The sequence below is a fragment of the Lepus europaeus genome, chromosome 4 (assembly GCF_033115175.1).
Source record: "Lepus europaeus isolate LE1 chromosome 4, mLepTim1.pri, whole genome shotgun sequence".
Taxonomy (NCBI): domain Eukaryota; kingdom Metazoa; phylum Chordata; class Mammalia; order Lagomorpha; family Leporidae; genus Lepus; species Lepus europaeus.
The window spans coordinates 100,950,258-100,967,405 of NC_084830.1; the positions used below are offsets into that span (position 1 = coordinate 100,950,258).

At 57.3% G+C, this 17,148-nt stretch overlaps 2 protein-coding genes across 4 annotated transcripts in view; both read right to left on the bottom strand.

The window, feature by feature from the left end:
• Positions 1-2,462: 2,462 nt before the first annotated feature.
• Positions 2,463-3,498, bottom strand: SCGB3A1 (secretoglobin family 3A member 1). The gene is made up of 3 exons (XM_062189900.1): positions 3,438-3,498; positions 2,962-3,197; positions 2,463-2,612 (listed from the first exon to the last, which is right to left on the bottom strand). Exons 1-3 carry the CDS (start codon positions 3,496-3,498, stop codon positions 2,463-2,465), a joined length of 447 nt encoding a protein of 148 aa, XP_062045884.1.
• An 11,556-nt stretch (positions 3,499-15,054) lies between these two features.
• The window catches only part of FLT4 (fms related receptor tyrosine kinase 4), a 38,698-nt gene continuing 36,604 nt past the window's right edge, over positions 15,055-17,148 (bottom strand). For 2 of the 3 annotated variants that reach the window (XM_062188588.1, XM_062188586.1), the window contains exon 30: positions 15,055-16,733. In XM_062188588.1, coding sequence (XP_062044572.1) covers positions 16,532-16,733 — 202 coding nt within the window. In that variant the 3' untranslated portion in view covers positions 15,055-16,531. The remainder of the gene's footprint in view (positions 16,734-17,148) is intronic. The other variant, XM_062188587.1, reaches the window with a different exon arrangement.

Genomic DNA, 17,148 nt, shown 5'->3' on the forward strand with positions numbered 1-17,148 from the left:
TTTTTTTAAAAAAAATTTTCCATTTTTAGAGGTTTCTTTAAAAAAACTTTCGGTCTTCTATAAAAAGTAATGTGAAATATTCCTGTTACCAATTGGCTAAATAAAATATATTTAAAGAAATCTAGCTTTCTACTTCTGCTTCCTCCCCAACATGTCATCATTTAAAAAAAAAAAAAGTTGTTTTTTTTTGTTTGTTTATTTGAGAGACATGTCTCACATCTCCCATTGACTGAATTTACTCCCAGATGCCTGACAGCCAGGGCTGGTCAGGCCAAGGCTGAGAGCCAGGGCTTCGTCCAGCTCTCCCGCATGGATGGTAGGGACCTGTCTCCACCTGCTGCCTCCCACGGTGTGCATTAGCAGGAAGCTGGAGTTAGGAGCTGGGAACCAAACCAGGGACTCTGACGAGGATGTAGAGTGAGTGTGCCTGCCCCAAGTAACCATTTCCAGGAAGGCCTGCTCCTGTTTCTGATGCACCAACACCATGCTTAGCTGAACAGTAGTGCATTGTCTGAGACTCAGCTTGGCCTGCAGTGTGGCAGAGCCATCTGGAACGGGGAGTCCAGGTCCTGTGTGGGCGGGAGCCACTTTCCAGAACACCCTAAGTGGGCAGCCACTATGTATTGGGTGGAGAAACGAAGGACTTTTTTTTTTAAAAAACATTTATTTTATTTGTTTGAAAGAGTTAACAGCAAGAGGTCTTCATCCACTGGTTCACTCCCCAGATGGCCACAATGCCTAGAGCTGAGCCGATCCGAAGCTAGGAGCCAAGAGCTTCTGCTGGATCTCCAACATGGGTGCAGGGCTCCAAGGACTGGGGTCATCTGCTGCTGCCTTCCCAGGTGCATTAATGGGGAGCTGGATCAGAAGTGGAGCAACCAGGACTCGAACCAGCATCCATATGGGATGCTTACAATGCAGGCTGCAGCTTTAACCTTCTGCGCCACAGCACCAGCCCTGAAGGACTGTATTCTGTTCCTTCAGGGGCAGCTCCTGGTCGTCCGGGCACCACCTCAGGCTGCCTGGCTGCTGACATGGCCTTTCCTTCTGACCCATCCCTCCAAGAGACTGGGACGGCAGGCCTTCTCGGAGGTCCCCTCTCACCAGCAGATGGCCACTGGGCGAGGGGCGTGAACTCGGCGCAGTCTGAGGTGGATTTCTCTGAAGGCAACTCCCAGCACCCATGAGCGCCATGGGTACGCTTACACCATTGTGGCGGAGAGGGCTGGGGTGGGCAGCCTCTCTGCCCCCACCACTTGCACTGCTCATGTCCACTCCTCACACTGCTTCTCCTGGACACTGAATCCAGCTCATTAATAAAGGAATTGTGACCAGATGGCCGGCGAAGAGCCTAGCTGTGTCACCCTGGAAGAGGTTTGCCGGGGGTCATGTTGGGGTCTGTGTCCTCACCAGAGATGTGGTAGGGGCTCGTTACTGTCCAGAGGGGAGCCTTCTATGGACACAGGATCCTTGACCACCTCAGGGGCAATGCTTTGATAATGAGATTTAAACTGAATTTGAATCTTTGAATCTAGGTGGCTCCTCCCTGCGCTGGGTTGACTCTGAACTCAACGCTCATTTAATACCCTGAATATCTTTGTCAAAATAGGGGCAGAAAAGGCCAGACCCATGTTTTAATTTCAAATAGCTGGAGATGGCTTATGTTTGTCCAGCACGCGTGAATAGTGAAGATGGACAGCTGTGCCCCAGGGGACGTGAAGCAGCTGCAGCGGTGCCGCCTGGTCCCGGCCCCTCACATGGTCATTGTGTCTGGGTTCTGGGGTGCCCTCCTGCCAGCACCAGGGGTGGACGGTCCTTCTGGTGAGACAGGAGGAGCGCCCCAGGGACTGGGAAGAACACACAGACACACACACCCCACAGAGGAGTCCATCCACCAAGGGAGCAACAGAGGCTTCCACACGGGAGGGGGCTTGAACTGCTTCTTGGGAAATGCATGATCTGAAAAGCTTCATGGATTTCAAAACCTTTTGCACCCATATAGACTTTTTATTTTTTATTTTTTTTATTTGAGAGAGGTCTTCGGTCTGCCGAGTCACTCCCCAAATGCCTGCAATATTGGGGCTGGGCTGAGCTGGGAGTCAGGAACTTAGTCCAGGTCTCCCATGTGGGTGACAGGGACCCAACTACTTGAGCCCTCACTGTTGCACGTTAGAAGGGAACTGGAATCAGGAACAGGGCCAGGACCCAAACCCAGGTGCTCAGCTATGGGATGCAGGTCCTGAGCAGCATCCTAACCAGTGCCAAATGCCATGAACTTGTCAGGGTACCTTCTGGTTAGCAACAAATGGCCTTGCTTATTTGCTGCGTTCTCACCAGCTTTCAACAATCAGATCATTTCTGTGCTTCATGAACGAGTACAGAGCATAACAAGGATTCTTCGTAGTTCTGGTCCCAAATCCAGTGTAACTGATGTTTGCCATTCCCTGTCGCCTTCGGAATTGTCAGCCCCCCACGGCGGCAACATGCAGGCAAGAAACACTACTCCAGGCTGCTGTGGCCACGTTTATTAAAGAGGCAGGGGAGGGGCAGCTGCTCAGGACCCAGCAGCAGGGATCCCATCTCTGGACGGGCAGCACCTTGTCCTGTGCGAGCTACTCCAGACACCATTCACCCTGTGAGTGTCAGGGCCCCCTGGGAAGGAGAAGCCAGGCTGGGGGTGGGGTGCCTTTCACAGCCTCCAAGGACAGCGGGGTGACGAGAAACCCATGTGGGAAGAAAGGGGCAGCTGCCTTCTTTGGGGAGGGGGCACTGGGGCAAAGCAGCATAGCTCACTGGCCACCACCCTAGGAAAGGAGCCACCAAGTAGCCCCTGCACCCTTCACAGTCCCCCACTGTTAACATGGCCCTGTGGAGGACATGGAGCTTCTCTCCGGGCTGGCTTGGAGAACAGGTTGGGGAGCAAGGTGTATCCACCCAGGAGGGGCCCAGGACCCTAGTTACCAGCAGCGTCTTCATGGCACCCACGCTCTTGGGGCCCAGCTCAGCCACACACCTGCGGGAGCCCTCGATGAGGTGCTCCACAGGGATGCCCAGGCTGGCCAGGATGAACTTCAGGAAGCTGAAGCGGCTGAAGGCCGGGCTGCCCACAGCCCCAGCCCCAGCCTCCACAGCAGAGGCCAGGGCAGCTGCAGGCTGGGCCACAGGCTTGGCATCAGTGTCCATAAAGAAAGCCACGGCTGCAGACAGAAGCAGGGAGAGTCAAGCACCTACGCACAGGGTTCCCGAGGAAACCCGTGGGAGGACCTGTGTCCTCCAGGAGGTGCCATGGGAGCCCCTACAACCTGCCCAGCATCTGTGAGCCCCACTGTGCCCTGGGTATGGGAGCTGCAGGAGCTGCAGGAGTCAGGGCCAGGAAAGATTAGGCACCAAGGCCAGGTCCCAGCCTCGCAAAGGCTGGGAGCCAAGGCCCCAAGGGCTCTCAGCAGAGTCACTGAGCAGGACCAGGCAGAGCACCAGGCCGTCCGCGGCGAGCTTCATGCTGGTGTGGGCTTGATGGAGCTGCCTGGGAATGAAGACGACCTTTCCTCAGTGGCCCCAAGGGGCCTCATATACCTTAGCGGGAGCCTCACCCCATCTTCTCCAGTAGGCAGTTTGCTCAGGCAGAGCCCGGCCAACTTCCTTGCGTGGCGGGTGGGCCCTGGGAAGCCTGTGCCCCCTAACCTGCCAGGACCTTGGGGACTTCCTCTTGGCACAGCCTCTTGGGGCCCAGAGCTGAGAGCAGAAACCCAGGCTATGCTTTGTCTCCACAGGGGCCCCCAGCGCTGCCCCTTTCCTTTATGGGCTAACCTCGTCTCCTCTGCCCCACGGTGAGGCCCAGGGGAGGCGCTCAGACCGGCAGGTCTGTCCTTACCCACATGGAGGAGCCCCCATCCCAGACCACGGAGATGTCCTGTAGGGGGCGGGTTCCTGTGCCCCCTGGTCCTGGGGAAGCCAGGGTGCTGCAGCCACCAGAGAGGCCTCTCCATGTGGCTATGCAGGTGATCGGCTCTCTCTGGCTGGGCCACTGGCAGCCACTAATGTGAACCAAGGCCCTGCTCCTCTGCCCGTCCTTGAAGCCAGTTGTGACTTGGATCAGGTGGTGGTTAGGGGGCGGGTCTGGGGTACTTAAGAACCCCTTTTGCAAATCCTCAGTCACCGGCCACCTGCAGAAGGTCGGTAGCTGGAGGGTATAGCCTGTGCTTACCCTGGGCTGGGCTCGTGGGTGGGAGGCCCTGCTGCCATGGCCGCCCAGCCTGGGAGCAGCAGTGAGGGCCGTGTGAGTGCTCCCTGTTTCCACACAGGTGCACCCTTGCCCCTGGTGGCTGCTCGGAGCTGGCTGTTGCATCATAACCCCGGCATGCAGTTATGTAGCGTGTTGGTCGTTGTGGAAGTTAACTTCAATGGGAGATGAATTTTCAGCTTGGGAAGATTCAGCCCCTTCCAGGAATTTTCTGGAAGGGATGTTGTTCACCAGGCAGGGGCCACGCTACCTGCCTTGTTATGGAAGCAGCAGGTCCTGTGGCCATCACCTGTGTGCCCCAAGCCTCCTTCTCTGAAGATGACACATGCCAGCTGGACTCTGCTCTGGCTGGCCTTCCTTATTGACACCCCATAACTGGTTTCATTCTCTATAGTGGGAAATTCCAGAAACAAACAATTCCCAAGTTGAAAATGGCATGCTGTGGGGCCATCACTGTGGGCATAGAAGGCAAAGCCATATAGGATGCGGCATCCTATATGGGTGCCAGTTCAAGTCCCGGCTGCTCCACTTCTGATCCAGCTTCCTTCTAATGCACTTGGGAAAGCAGCAAAAGATGGTCCAAATACTCGTGCCTTTGCCACGCATGTGGGAGACTCGCTTGGAGTGCTAGGCTCCTGGCTTCTGCCCAGGTGTTGTGTACATTTGGGGAGTGAATCAGCAGACAGAAGATATCTGTCTCCCCATCGCTACCCTTTTTCTGATGGTCTTTCAAATAAATAAATCTATTTTTAAATAAAATATTATTATTGAGGTATTGACATTGTGGTGTAACGGGTTAAGCTGCCACCTACAGTGCCGGCATCTCATATGGGCGCCAGTTCAAGCCCCAGCTGCTTCACTTTTGATCCAGCTCCCCGATAACACACCTGGGAAGGCAGTGGAAGATGGGTCAGGTGCTTGGGCCCCTGCACTCATGTGGGAGACCCAGAGGCTCCTGGGTTTGGCCTGGCCCAGCCCTGGCTGTTGGCAGCCCACTGGGGAATAAGCCAGTGGATGGAAGACCTTTCTCTCTCTCCCTTTCTCTCTTTAACTCTACCTTTCAAACAAATAAAATGAATCTTTTAAAAAGTTATTACTGAGTTGAGATTAACAGAATGTTAGCCATTTTCAAGTGAGCAATTCAGTGGCTGGGGCAGTCAGTGCATTCATGGCGGTGTGCAGCCACCAAGTCTGCTCAGTCCCCAAATGCCTCCCTTACCTAACCCAAGAGGAAATGCCTCCGGTCCCTGGCCCCCGGCCCCATCCTCCAAGCACAGCCACACACTGCTTTTCGTGGCAGAGTGATATCCCGCTGTGTGATGGCGCCGCTCTCCCGGTGATGGGCACCTCTCGGCCGCTGTGAATGGTGCTGCTTTGAACATCTGTGCTCGGGGTCGCGTGGAACAGTTGCTTTCATTTCTTCGGGTGCACACTTAGGAGTGGAATCGCTGGGCCCTCTGAAAATTGGATGTCTCATTTATCGAGGGGCCACAGAACATGTTTCCACAGTTGCTCCACTGTTCTCCATTCCCACCCCAACGGATGTGGGTTCTCCTGTGCTCTTGTAATTTTTTTTTTTTTTTTTGACAGGCAGAGTGGACAGGGAGAGAGAGAGAGAGAGAGAGAGAAAGGTCTTCCTTTTGCCGTTGGTTCACCCTCCAATGGCCGCCGCGGCTGGCGCCCTGCAGCCGGCGCACCGTGCTGATCCAATGGCAGGAGCCAGGTGCTTCTCTTGGTTTCCCATGGGGTGCAGGGCCCAAGCACTTGGACCATCCTCCACTGCCTTCCCAGGCAGGCCACAGCAGAGAGCTGGCCTGGAAGAGGGGCAACCGGGACAGAATCCGGTGCCCCGACAGGGACTAGAACCCGGTGTGCTGGTGCCGCAGGCGGAGGATTAGCCTAGTGAGCCGCGGCGCCAGCCGCTCTTGTAATTTTCTATATTACTACAACGACCTTGCCCTCCAAGATGGGGCAGAATCACCTAACTGCGATTGGGTTTGGGTTTGCTCCATGACTAAGGTCGCTGAGCGTCGCTCCCGTGCCTGTCGGGTGTTTGTGTATCCCCGTGGAGAGACGTCTGTTCAAGTCCTTGTGGAGGGTGATGACCTTTCCTTGCTCTGTGGTGTGACTGTGGCCTGAGCGCTTCCCCCTCTCGAGGGTTCAGGTACTGGGAGCTTGGTCCTCCTTGTGTGGGGCCTTGCCAGGGGTGGGGCGGAAATGAGGCAGAGCCCTCAGAAGGGAGTAAGGTTCTCTCCCGGGCCGAGCTCCTCACAATGAGGAGTTGCTGTACATCCTGGAATGACTCTGGCTTCCTATTCTGTGACTTCTCCCCCGACACAAGCTCCTGTCACTGCCGCTCACCAAAGGGACACAGCCATGGGGGCCCTGCCCAGGGTCTGTGCTGTGCTGTTTGGACTTCAGCCTGCCAAACGGAGAGCTAAATAAGCCTCTTTTCTCTATAATCTGCCTCACTTTTTTGCTATAGCAACAAAATCAGATGAATCCACCTGCCTAGCATGCTACCCCCACCCCCAGGCACCACCCCAGCACAAGCAGCCAGGTCACCTGGAGTCTGTGCAGGAGCAAAGTGCTGGTGGTGTGCAAATCCCAGCCCTGCCCTGATGCTCAGTCAAGGCTTCCAGATTCCTGCAGCTGGCATCCCATACGGATGCCTGTATAAGTCCAGCCTGCTCCACTTTTTTTTTTAAGAAAGATTTATTTATTTATTTGAAAGGCAGAGTTACATAGCAGCAGAGGCAAAGGCAAAAGCAAAGGCAAAGGCAGAGAGAGGGGGAGAGAGAGAGGAGTCTTCCATCCATCCTCTGGTTTACTCCCCAATTGGCCACAATGTCTGGAGCTGCACCCATCTGAAGCTGGGATCCAGGAGCTTCCTCTAGGTTTCCCACATGGGTGCAGGGGCCCAAGGACTTGGGCCATCTTCTACTGCTTTCCCAGGTCACAGCAGAGAGCTGGATTGGAAGTGGAGCAGCCGGGACTTGAACCGGTGCCCATATGGGATGCTAGTACTGCAGGTGGTGGCTTAACCCACTACACCACAGCACAGGCCCCTCCTCCACTTCTGAACAGCTTAGTGACTGATTGAAAGGGAGAAACAGAGTTAGAAATGGATCTTCCAGGAGCTGGCTCACCTTCCAAATGGCTGCAATGACAGGAATGGGCCAGGGATGCCAGTGTGTCTATGTCCTCTCCAACACTGTCCCATGCCAGGGAGGCCATGGCCCAAGGAACCCAAGCAGGTAGATTTGGGAGCTGACCCAGGGCCTCTCCCAATGTGAGGCCTTGAGGACAGAGGGAGCCGACTGCAGAGGCCAAGTGGAGTGGAGGCTGAGAACCCACAGGCTCCCAACAGCTCATGGGTCGCTGTGGCCGCCTGCACCCCCTTCTTGGCTGTCTCTCTCTGTGAGATCACCTCCCTCCACCACTGCAGCTGCACTGGCTCAGGGGCAGGGTGCTTCTGGGGAGCCCAGAGTGCCGACAGCCCTCCTCCACGTACCCCAAGGTTTTTGTCCCGAGAGAACAGCTGCACAGTGCCCCAGCAAAATGCATTCCATTGCATCCCCATCCCACCGTGGAGGGGCCGGGGAGGGCAGACTCCTGAGCCAAGGTGAGGCTCTGCCTGCTGGACTACTCTTTCCCCAACACAGGCTCTCAGTGCTGCTCCTTGCAAACCATCTGCAGCAGCGGCCGTGGAGGCAGCTGGGGCCTGCCAGAGCCCAGGTTGCTCGGGTGGCCGGTAGATGCCCCTTTGTGGTCTCCCGAGGCTGCTCTCACAAATGGCTGCTCATCTGATGTTCTCGCTCACAGCTCTGGAGCCCAGCATGGGGGTGGGGGTGGTGGAGAAGTCAGGTGAGGGCTGAGCTCCGCTTCTCCTGGAAGTGCTGTGGCCAACCTGCTCCTCATCTCCCCCAGGCTGCTCGCAGCTCTGCCTTTGTGCTCACGTTGCCTCCTCCTCCTCCTCCTCCTCCTCCTACTCCTCCTCCTCGGTGTATGTGTGTACATGTGATGTGCATGAGCCCGTGTGTGAAATCGCCCTGCCTCCTCCTAAGAGTCCACATGATTGTGTGTAGGACCCCCCCAGGAGCATCCACAAGAGTCTTCTTCCTCTAAGAACCACACCTCACGATGGCCAGACTCCTCCCGAGTGAGGTAACACTAGAAGTTCCCAGGAGCCAGCACCGGGGTACTTTTGCAGGCTGGCCATGCCCTCCAAGCCCTGTGCTGTCTCCCTGCTTGCCAGGCCACTCGAGGGTCTCCAGAGTGGACATCAGACTCCACCTGGCACAAAGGGAGGGTGCACGTGGGCAGCAGCCGTCAGCACCCAGCCCCTGCCTGCCTGTCTGCCTCCAGCTGGCTGTGACTCTGAGAGAGCACTTGGCATCCTCTGCAGGTGACAGGGTCAGCCTGAACTGGGCAGTGTCTGCAGGATGTCCTTGAAGCCAAGACAAACATTCACACCTCAACCGCTGCTCCGGGAATGCAGGAAGTGCCCGAAGTAAACAAGAGCTTGGTGGCCCTGAGGCCTGGGCCAAGAACCAAGCTGGGGCCTGTGGAAGGAGCACACTGGCCTCGGGCCTGGCACCCTGCCGACAGGTGCTCCAGCGTGGGAGCTGAGAGGGCCATGCCAGCTGCCTCCCCTGGCATCACGGCTTGTGGCCTCAACAAATCACACTTGGTCACTGGGGCGCCCACTAGTAAGAAGGGGCCCTAGCATAGACTCGGCCGACTGTGAGGAATTGTCCACTCCTGGGAGACAAAGCAACCAGCGCCCCTGTTTGCAAGGAGCTCCTCAGGCTGCTGACACCTCCTGGAGCCCGCCCTTCTCTTTCCAAGGCCTGATCGGGGCTATGTCGGGCCCACGATGCGGCTGCTGCGGGCGTGAGGACTGGAGCCTCAACATGCAGGCTGGCACGCCACCCTGTCCCCAGCACCCTAAGTGTTCCCCAGGGTCCCAGGAGCTCTGGTTATTCTTTTCTTCTTGTCTTTATGATAAACTAGCATCTGTGGTTCTTTTTTGCTGTTTTTTTAAAAGAAAGATTTATTTATTTATTTCAAAGGCAGAGTTATGGAGAGGGAGGAATGGAGGAAGAAAGGAAGAGAGAAAGAGAGAGAGAGAGAGTGGGAGAGTGAGAGAGAGAGAGCTAGAGAGGAATCTCCCATTCTTCCACCTGCTGGTTCCCTTCACAAATGGTTGTGGTGGGCAGAGCTGGGGTTTCCCATGTAGGTGTGGGGACCCAGGCATTTGGGCCATCCTCTGTTGCTTTCTCAGGTGCATTATCAGGGAACTGGATCAAAAGTGGAGCAGCTGGGACTCGAACCAAGATACCAGAGTTGCAGGCGGTGGCTTAACCTGCTGCACTGCAATGCTAGTCCCATTTTTTCCCTCCAGATTTATTTATTTATCTGAAAGGCAGAGTTAGAGAGAGAGAGAGAGAGAGAGAGAGAGAGAGAGAAACATCTGTGTTTCTTGGTTGTCACCCAGGAGCCCTCTCTGATGCCATCTCTAACAGCCAGCTAAGTAAATTATTAAGCAAATTGTTGGGAATGTTGGAACCCAGCTGTTGTGTGGGGGGGGTCCCGCGTTTTCTGGGCCAGGCACCACTGTGTGGTGTCACAGAGCCCACTGAGTGGCTGCTGTGCCCTGGGACATGTGTGTTCCTATAAAACTATTCCTATCACACTCTGCATTTCTAAACCAATGTGTGAGTGAGATGGGAACAGACCCTGTGCGGCCTCCCCTGCTCTTTCCAGTTCCTTGACCACGGGACGGTAGGGATGGGTGGGCAACCCCGAGAGGCTCGGTCTGCTTCCTGCTGCTTCCCACAACCCCAGGGTCCCTCCTCAGGCACCCCTAGCCAACTCAGCCACACTGCTCTCTCTCTGGGGACATCTTTCTGGTCAGGACCACTGTAGCAGCCAATGCAGGCTCTCCCTCATCACGGGGTCAGGTGGGCATATCTGGGGCTCTGCTGGGAGCTGAACTGAGGCCGCCAGTGGGACCTCATTGGGGGGCTTGAAGAGGAGCAGACTAGCATCTGGTACAGCCAGGCCATGGGCAGGGCCAGAGCAGTGAGGGCTCCTGGGCTCTCCTAGCTCCCCAGATCACCCAGGAGGCACCAGGGGTCGGTGTCCTGCCCAGGATCTCTGCCAGCACTCCTCAGCTTCCTTCTTGCTTCCTCCTAGCTCAGCCATCTGGGCCCTGGGGCTCTGGGCAGTGCTGGCTACACCTGCTGCTCCCCCTTGTGTGTGTGCCTGCCCTTAGATCAATATTGACCTGGCTCTCTCAAGCACTTCCTCTGCCTTTGCCTTGGTAGGGACCCTCCTCCCCTTGGGGCTCCATCCTGGAGAGGGACAATGGATGCCATCAGGAGGATTCTGCTTGCATGGGCTCCAGGCATTGGTGACAGTGATAGTGACAGAAAAGCTGACCTATGTGGTTTAAGCAAAGACAGAAATTCCAGGGATGGTTCTACCTTCAGGCAAAGCTTGATCCAGGTTCCAGGGATGTCACCAGTACCTTGCTGTTCTCTGCCATCTCTTGGTTCTCATTTCTCAGGTCACTATCTTCCCTGGGGGTGACAGGCTGGCAGCTGGCAGTGTCAAACCTTACACACTGGATCAGGACCAGGGGAACGGGACCTGCCACCATTCCCAGGGTTCTTCTATGTGGTCTCACTAAAATCTGCTGCTCTCAGAGGCTGTGCTGACTGTGGCAGTGGGGGCCAGGAAAAGCATTTCATCATTAGGTCCAGTCTAGCTGCTTCATCCCAGGCTAAGGCAGAGCTCTGCCAAGCCGGCAGCGGTTCCCTAAGTGAAATGTGTGGGGGCAAGGAGTAGGGATAGTGCAGCCCTCATGACCCAGAAGAAACAGAGCTGCCTGGGACACTTGGACAGTTACAGGTGCAGGGGGCTTTGCACAGTGCCCAGGTCACGTGCTGTCCAGCTCCAGTGCCCTGCCCTGTGCTCCCTCCACACAAGGGATGTGACTTGGTGGGCCAGACCCTGGGGAGGGGGAGCACTCCCATCCCAGACTTCAGACGAGGGTCCCGCCCTCATCCGAGATATCCTCCTGCCACCTCAAAGCAGCTGAGAACCCCAGAAAGCCCTAGCGATCCCTTTCTCACTCCTATCTCTCAGGGACATGGGAGGGGTCAGACACAAGGGCATTGAGGTCCGGGGACAAGGCCACTCCCGACTACTAAGCTGTGTGGCAGCCAGCTCTGATGGGGCTTCCTGCAGTGCCCACAGCAGCCCAGAGACAGGTGCCCAGGGCTGTGCCCACCTGCTGACCTCCCATCTCACAGAGGGAATTCTGGGGCTGTCCAGGATGCTGTGTCCTGACATGCTCCAAATCCCTGAATTCCCTCTCTCTCGGTCTCTAGTCGCTGAGCACCTCCCTGAACCCCAACTCAGTCCCCATTGTGGATGAGCAGCGTCTGGGTTACAGCACGCACTGCAGCCCTGGGTTCCAGCCGGAAAGTGTATGCATGCTTGGCCCAGGACCAACGGTTCTTGCTCTCAGCCTTGATGGCTGCAGCCAGGGGCAGAACTGCAGTGGCTTGCTGATCCGGGACACTGCCCAGCCTGGTCTCCTGATGGATGTCTTTCCTCCCCAGCCTCACTTGATCCCAGCTCTTCCCACATCGTCCTGAGGACGCCTTTGCCTACACACTCCACAGCTGCAGCCTCTGGAGGATTCTCTGTGGCCCCTCAGCGGCTGGGATGATGGATGGCAGGATGGCGTCTTAGCCAGGAGGTTCACACTGCACACTTCCATTTCTCCCAGTCTGGGAGGCTGGAGTCTAAGGTCAAGGGACCACAGATCTGGCGTCTGGTGAGTGCCACTTCCTGGTTTGCTGCCAGCTGACTTCTGGAAAGGCCCCACCCTAGTGGCACTATCACCCCAAGGCTCCCTCCCAAGACCATCACCTTGGGACTAAGGTTTCAACAGAGGAATCTGGTGAGGGAGAGGCCTGAATATTCACCGCATTGCAGGTGGGCACCTGGGGCAGGGGATGGAGCGTGTGTTGGTTGGGTGGGTGGGGGACGTCAGATGCCATGGCTGATGTGTCTTGGTGGAACCGGGGCTTCCTACTGGGTGCAGCCACTCTAATTTCCCCAGTAGTGCACTGTGACTGTCACCATCAAGGTGTTGTAAAGCAAGCAGCCAAGTTACAAGTGAGAAGCTGAGGCTCTGAGGGCCAGGGTGGGTCCCCCAGTCTCCACGCTCAGCCCTGGGCAGCCCCTAGTCACGGCTCTCTGCCCTGGAGTCCCAGTGCTGGCCTCTCTCTCAGTGATGCTCTGTCTTCTTCTAAACACGGGGCAGCACCTCGGACACTCTGTGGCCAATTATCTGGGAGGGCCCATGGCTTTGAGAGCAATGTGGGGCTGCAGGGCCTGGGGGTGTGGTGTATGTGGAGCCAGGGTTCTGCTGGAGGCAGCTCCCTGGATCTCCTCCCAGGCACACAGACCACAACAGGCAGGAACTCTGTGGGTCTGGAGGTACTGTCTTTCCACCTGCAGGGGGAGTAGCAGCTGCCTCCCTGCCCCCAGACCTTCCTGAGCCTGCTCTCCGGATTCCTTCTACTCCATCTGGACCTCGGCACCTTCCCAGGCCAGAGGAAACCATGACGTCCCTGTCTGTGGGGTGAGACTCTACCTCCACCTCCTTCTGTCCTCCCAGCCTACCCTTGGCACATGGCCTCACCTTTCCTCCTCAGTCAAGGGCATCCAGGTTTCAGGTGGTGTGGGTGGAGCAGGTCCTGGGACCCACTGTGGTTGAAGACTAATTTGGAAGGTTTTTTTTTTTCCATAGGTCCAGACTGGATACCTGCAGACACCACAGACCCACGTGAGAGTGGACTCTCCCCTCCTCTGTGCCCATGTGAGCTCTGCAGCAGACCTTGCTCCTGCCCTTGGAGCTGCCCAGCCGCAGCCCAATCCCTCCTGGCCAGGCTCCTTCAAGATCCCTTCTTTTGGGGGCAGTGTTGTGGTCCAGTGAGCCAAGCAGATGGTTGCAACTCCAGCATTGCATACTTGAGTACCTGTTTGAGTCCTGGCTGCTGTGCTTCTGATCCAGATCCCTGCTAATGCACCAGGGAAAGCAGCAGAAGATGGCCCAAGAACTTGTGCCCCTGCCACCTATGGGGTGGGTGGGGGAGCCCGGAATGGAATTCCAGGCTCCTGGCTTCGACCTGGCCCAGCCCTGGCTGTTGCACCCATTTGGGGAGTGAACTATTAGAAGGAAAACTTCTCTCTCTATCTCTCCCTCTCTCTCTGTAACTCTGCCTTACAAATAAGTAAATAAATCTTTTTTTTTTTTTAAATGATCCCTTCTTTTCAAAGCATCACTGACCCAGCATGTTGCCCCTGTAGCCTTAAAGTAAGAAACAGAATGGGGAACTCTGAGCTCCCAGACCCTACGGGACAGGTCTTCTGTCCCACCTCAGACCACGTCCTCTGGTTCCACTCTTCCTCCTGGTCCCAGACCCGTTGCCACCACCTTTGTCCCTGCTTTCCCTGTTCATACCCATCATCAGTCACCCCTCCAGCAGGCCCCCCAGCCTAGGTAGTGCCCCAGGTCAAGGGACGCTGTGACCACAAGACAGAATCGCTGCCATCAAGGGACTGTCCAGGGTGCCCCAGGTTCCCGCTTAATGCTCTCTAGCAGAAATGAGCAGGAGAGAGGGTCTGAGAAGGGACAAGCGGAGGATAGGTTTTGCCTGGAGGACTAGAGCCTGGAAGGAGAAGGCAAGGCTCCTAGGGGTGGGAGATGCTGGGAGACCCTCCAGGGCGAGCACCCGTGCCCGGAAGCCTGGTGTGACTCCCCCTGGCCCAGTCCCCTGGCCAGCGGGGTTCCCAGCCGGTCCGGGTAGTGAGGGTGCGGCAGGGAGCTGCCTAAGGCTCCAGGTAGGACCAGAGTGTGAGCACAGCCCTTGCCTCACCCCAGTAGACCGGCTGCGCAGCACAGGCTGGGCAGGAGCCCACAGCAGGTGGGCATTTTGGGGTTGATGACTAGGGCAATGGATGTCCCCTGAGGACATCCCATTGGACGGTACCAGAGTTAAGCCCTGGTCAAAGTCCATCCTGGTGTTTTCTGCATCCCCATTTAGATTCATTTTATTTGCCTCCGGGGGTGGCTCTCCCCAGGACAGCTGCGCTCCAGGACGCGACCAGAGGCGGCGCGGGCCCCGGGCGCTCCTTCGGATTCCGCCCAGCGCCTGTGCCTGCGTGGGCGACCCGGCTTTCCCGGGCTGGCCTGTGTCCGCCGCAGCCGCTCGTGGTCGTTGCGGCCCTTCTCCCTAAGGCCGCTTCCAGACGGCGGGTGTCACACCGCGATCCGTGGCCTCCACACCTCAGAGTCCAGGCGAGCGCCTAGGTGCGTGGTCGCACGACCCGGGTGTACACCCGAGCGCCGCCTCCACCTGAGAGGGGCAGCCAGCGGCCTGGACTGCGCTGCCGCTACACAGACCTCCCGCCGAACCGCTGATGCAGCGCGGGGTGGCGACGCGCCAGGGAAGGCGCTTGCGTCCGCGGCGGAGCTGAGCTGTGCGCTCGCTCGGACCCGGGCCGCTCCCAGCGTCCTGCTGCCTTGCCGACGCTCTCTGAGGACGACTCTGGAGGACCCTCGCCCCTAACCCCCACCCCAGCCGCCATAGGGAGAGACGGGGCCTCAGGCTTAGCAGCGAGAGCCAGGGTCCCTGCCTCTTAGCATCGCTTCCTTTGAGATCTCCAGGAACTAGGTTAAGCCCGAATTTTCGGAGCGCTGACTTTACTTCGAGTCTATTCACTGTAACTCAAAGACTGGCATCAGATTTATTATTATCTTTTGTTAAATATTTTAGATCTTTTCAGAGAGCGCGGTCTACGGGGAGGAGGTGGTCGGTTTTCCTCCCCAGGACATCTCTGCGCGTGCTGTAACCTGGCAGGAGAGGTGACACGGGCAGGTGGTGTGCACGTGGTGGGGTGGGGTGTGGGGTTTCACGGACCTGCCCAGACTGCCACTAGATAAGCCTGAAGCCTGGGCCCACGGTGAGGGGACAGGAGAGGAAGGAGGCCACGGGACGCCGAGGATCAAGGCCAGATGCACACGCAGGTTGGCGGAGGACTCCACCCTGCTCCCCGCTCGGCGCCTGTCCTGCAAGCGTCTCAGCGTGCGGGTTGGGTGGCTGGGGGCTGATCTCTGGGAGGAACTAGCTCGGGGGCGGGGCCTTCTCTTGGTGGGGTGGTTGGGCAGGGCAAGCTGGGCTGGCGGCCTGAGCAGAGCTGTTCTCTGGGCTGCTCCCCTCTGAGGGCAGAGGCTTGGCCTGCTGGGGTGTCCACAGGACAAGCAAGGAGGGTGCCACAGGTAGGATACCCCCAGGGCTGGGTTGCTGGGTGGCATGGGCAAAACGGCGGTGCAGGCATGTTCAGGTCTTGGGTGGCAGATTGCAAGGCACCAGAGGAAGAAACAAGTGGGCAGCTATCGACCATCCGTCCACTGCTTCTGGGGGGCCTTCTCTAGGGACAAGTGACAATCTGACTTGGGGGTCTGAGGCCAGAATCGACTAGATTTGGTAGGACCGTCCTGGCTAAAGTTCTGGAAGGTGAATTCTTCACAGCGGCCAAAGAGTCTGTGAAGTTCCAATGAAAAAACTGTCGATGGGTCCTTTCAGTCCTTGCAGACGGCCGCTCTGCCTTGCTCTAGGTGCCTGGCTCATCCTGGACAGACGAGGCTCGGCTCAGGAAGGGGCCTCCACAGCCGGCCTCTGTGGCTCTGAGATGGCGCCTGGTCCCTTAGCAGGTGAAGGAAGTCACCGCCCATAAGGAGAGACTGCGTGTGGGTGGAGGAAAGCGATTTCGTGGGGCTGGGAGGGGTGGCACTCATCCAGCTCTGCCTCAACCGCACGGGACTCAGACCCACGTAGGAGTCATCAGAAAATGGCACCACGCCGCCCCCTGTTGGTGATGCAAGGAGGGGACCAAGGGCTGTTCATGGAAGTGCCCAGCCCAGAGGCTGCAACTGCAGACATGGAGCTAAATGGCATTGGCATCTAGTGGACTGCTGGGGGAGGCTGGGGACAGGTATGGTGGGAGTTTGCAGGGGAACCCGTGAGCCAGGAGTTCTACTCTTCCTGGCTCTGGAGGCCGCAGAGGGAGAGGAAGCTCCTCCAGGGTTAGAACCAAAGGAGAGGCGTTTCCAGCCGGGGGCCCCTGCCAGCACGCCCCGCACTCCCTACCCCCAACTGTCAGGGCCCAGGCTCAGGAGGGCAGAGGGTCTTGCCTGCTGCTGCCTTAGTAGCTGCTGTCTGTGAAGAAGGGTGGGCCGGCAGACCCTGGGGAGCTGTCATTGTCGTCGCGTGGCCGTGACAGCTCTCCATACTCGCTGTTGTAAAACACCTGGCCTCCTTGTGCTCCCCGGTCAGGCCGCCGCCGCCGCCCAAGGGGGCCAGGGTGCCCCCTGGTCACATCCACAGTCTGACCAGGTCCTTTACAGCTGCCAAGACAAGGAAGGTGGCGTTAGCGGGACCGGAGGCGAGGGAACTGGCCCGGGGTCGGGGATGGATCAGGATCATGATACAACTGGAGCAAGAAGTGTGCATAGGGGCTCTGGGAACCACACAGCCCAGCTGTGACTGAAACAGACACCACACCGGTCAGATTTGTCCCAGGCCTGGACAAGGAGCCATGGAGAAGCTCCAACTTCATCCCCCAAACCAACCCTTTGACCTCTCAGGCCCATCTCAGTAAATGGCATCAATGTTCACTCGGCCACTCAAGCCAAGCACCTGTTTGAAGTTCCTGTGTCCTTCCTTTCCCTCCCACTTCACACCCAGTCCATCCAGAAGTCCTGTCCACTGTACACCCAGAATGCACTGCGCTCAGTTGCCTACTGGTGCCCCTACTGAAGA

Bases quoted from the DNA above. Each gene is read 5' to 3' on its own strand.
- SCGB3A1 (XM_062189900.1), bottom strand. From the start codon at position 3,498: ATGAAGCTCGCCGCGGACGGCCTGGTGCTCTGCCTGGTCCTGCTCAGT. The intron at 3,198-3,437 runs GCCCTTGGGGCC...TTCTGTCTGCAG, and splicing joins GCTCAGTGACTCTGCTGAGA to CCGTGGCTTTCTTTATGGAC. The intron at 2,613-2,961 runs GTAACTAGGGTC...TGTCTGGAGTAG, and splicing joins GTGCCATGAAGACGCTGCTG to CTCGCACAGGACAAGGTGCT.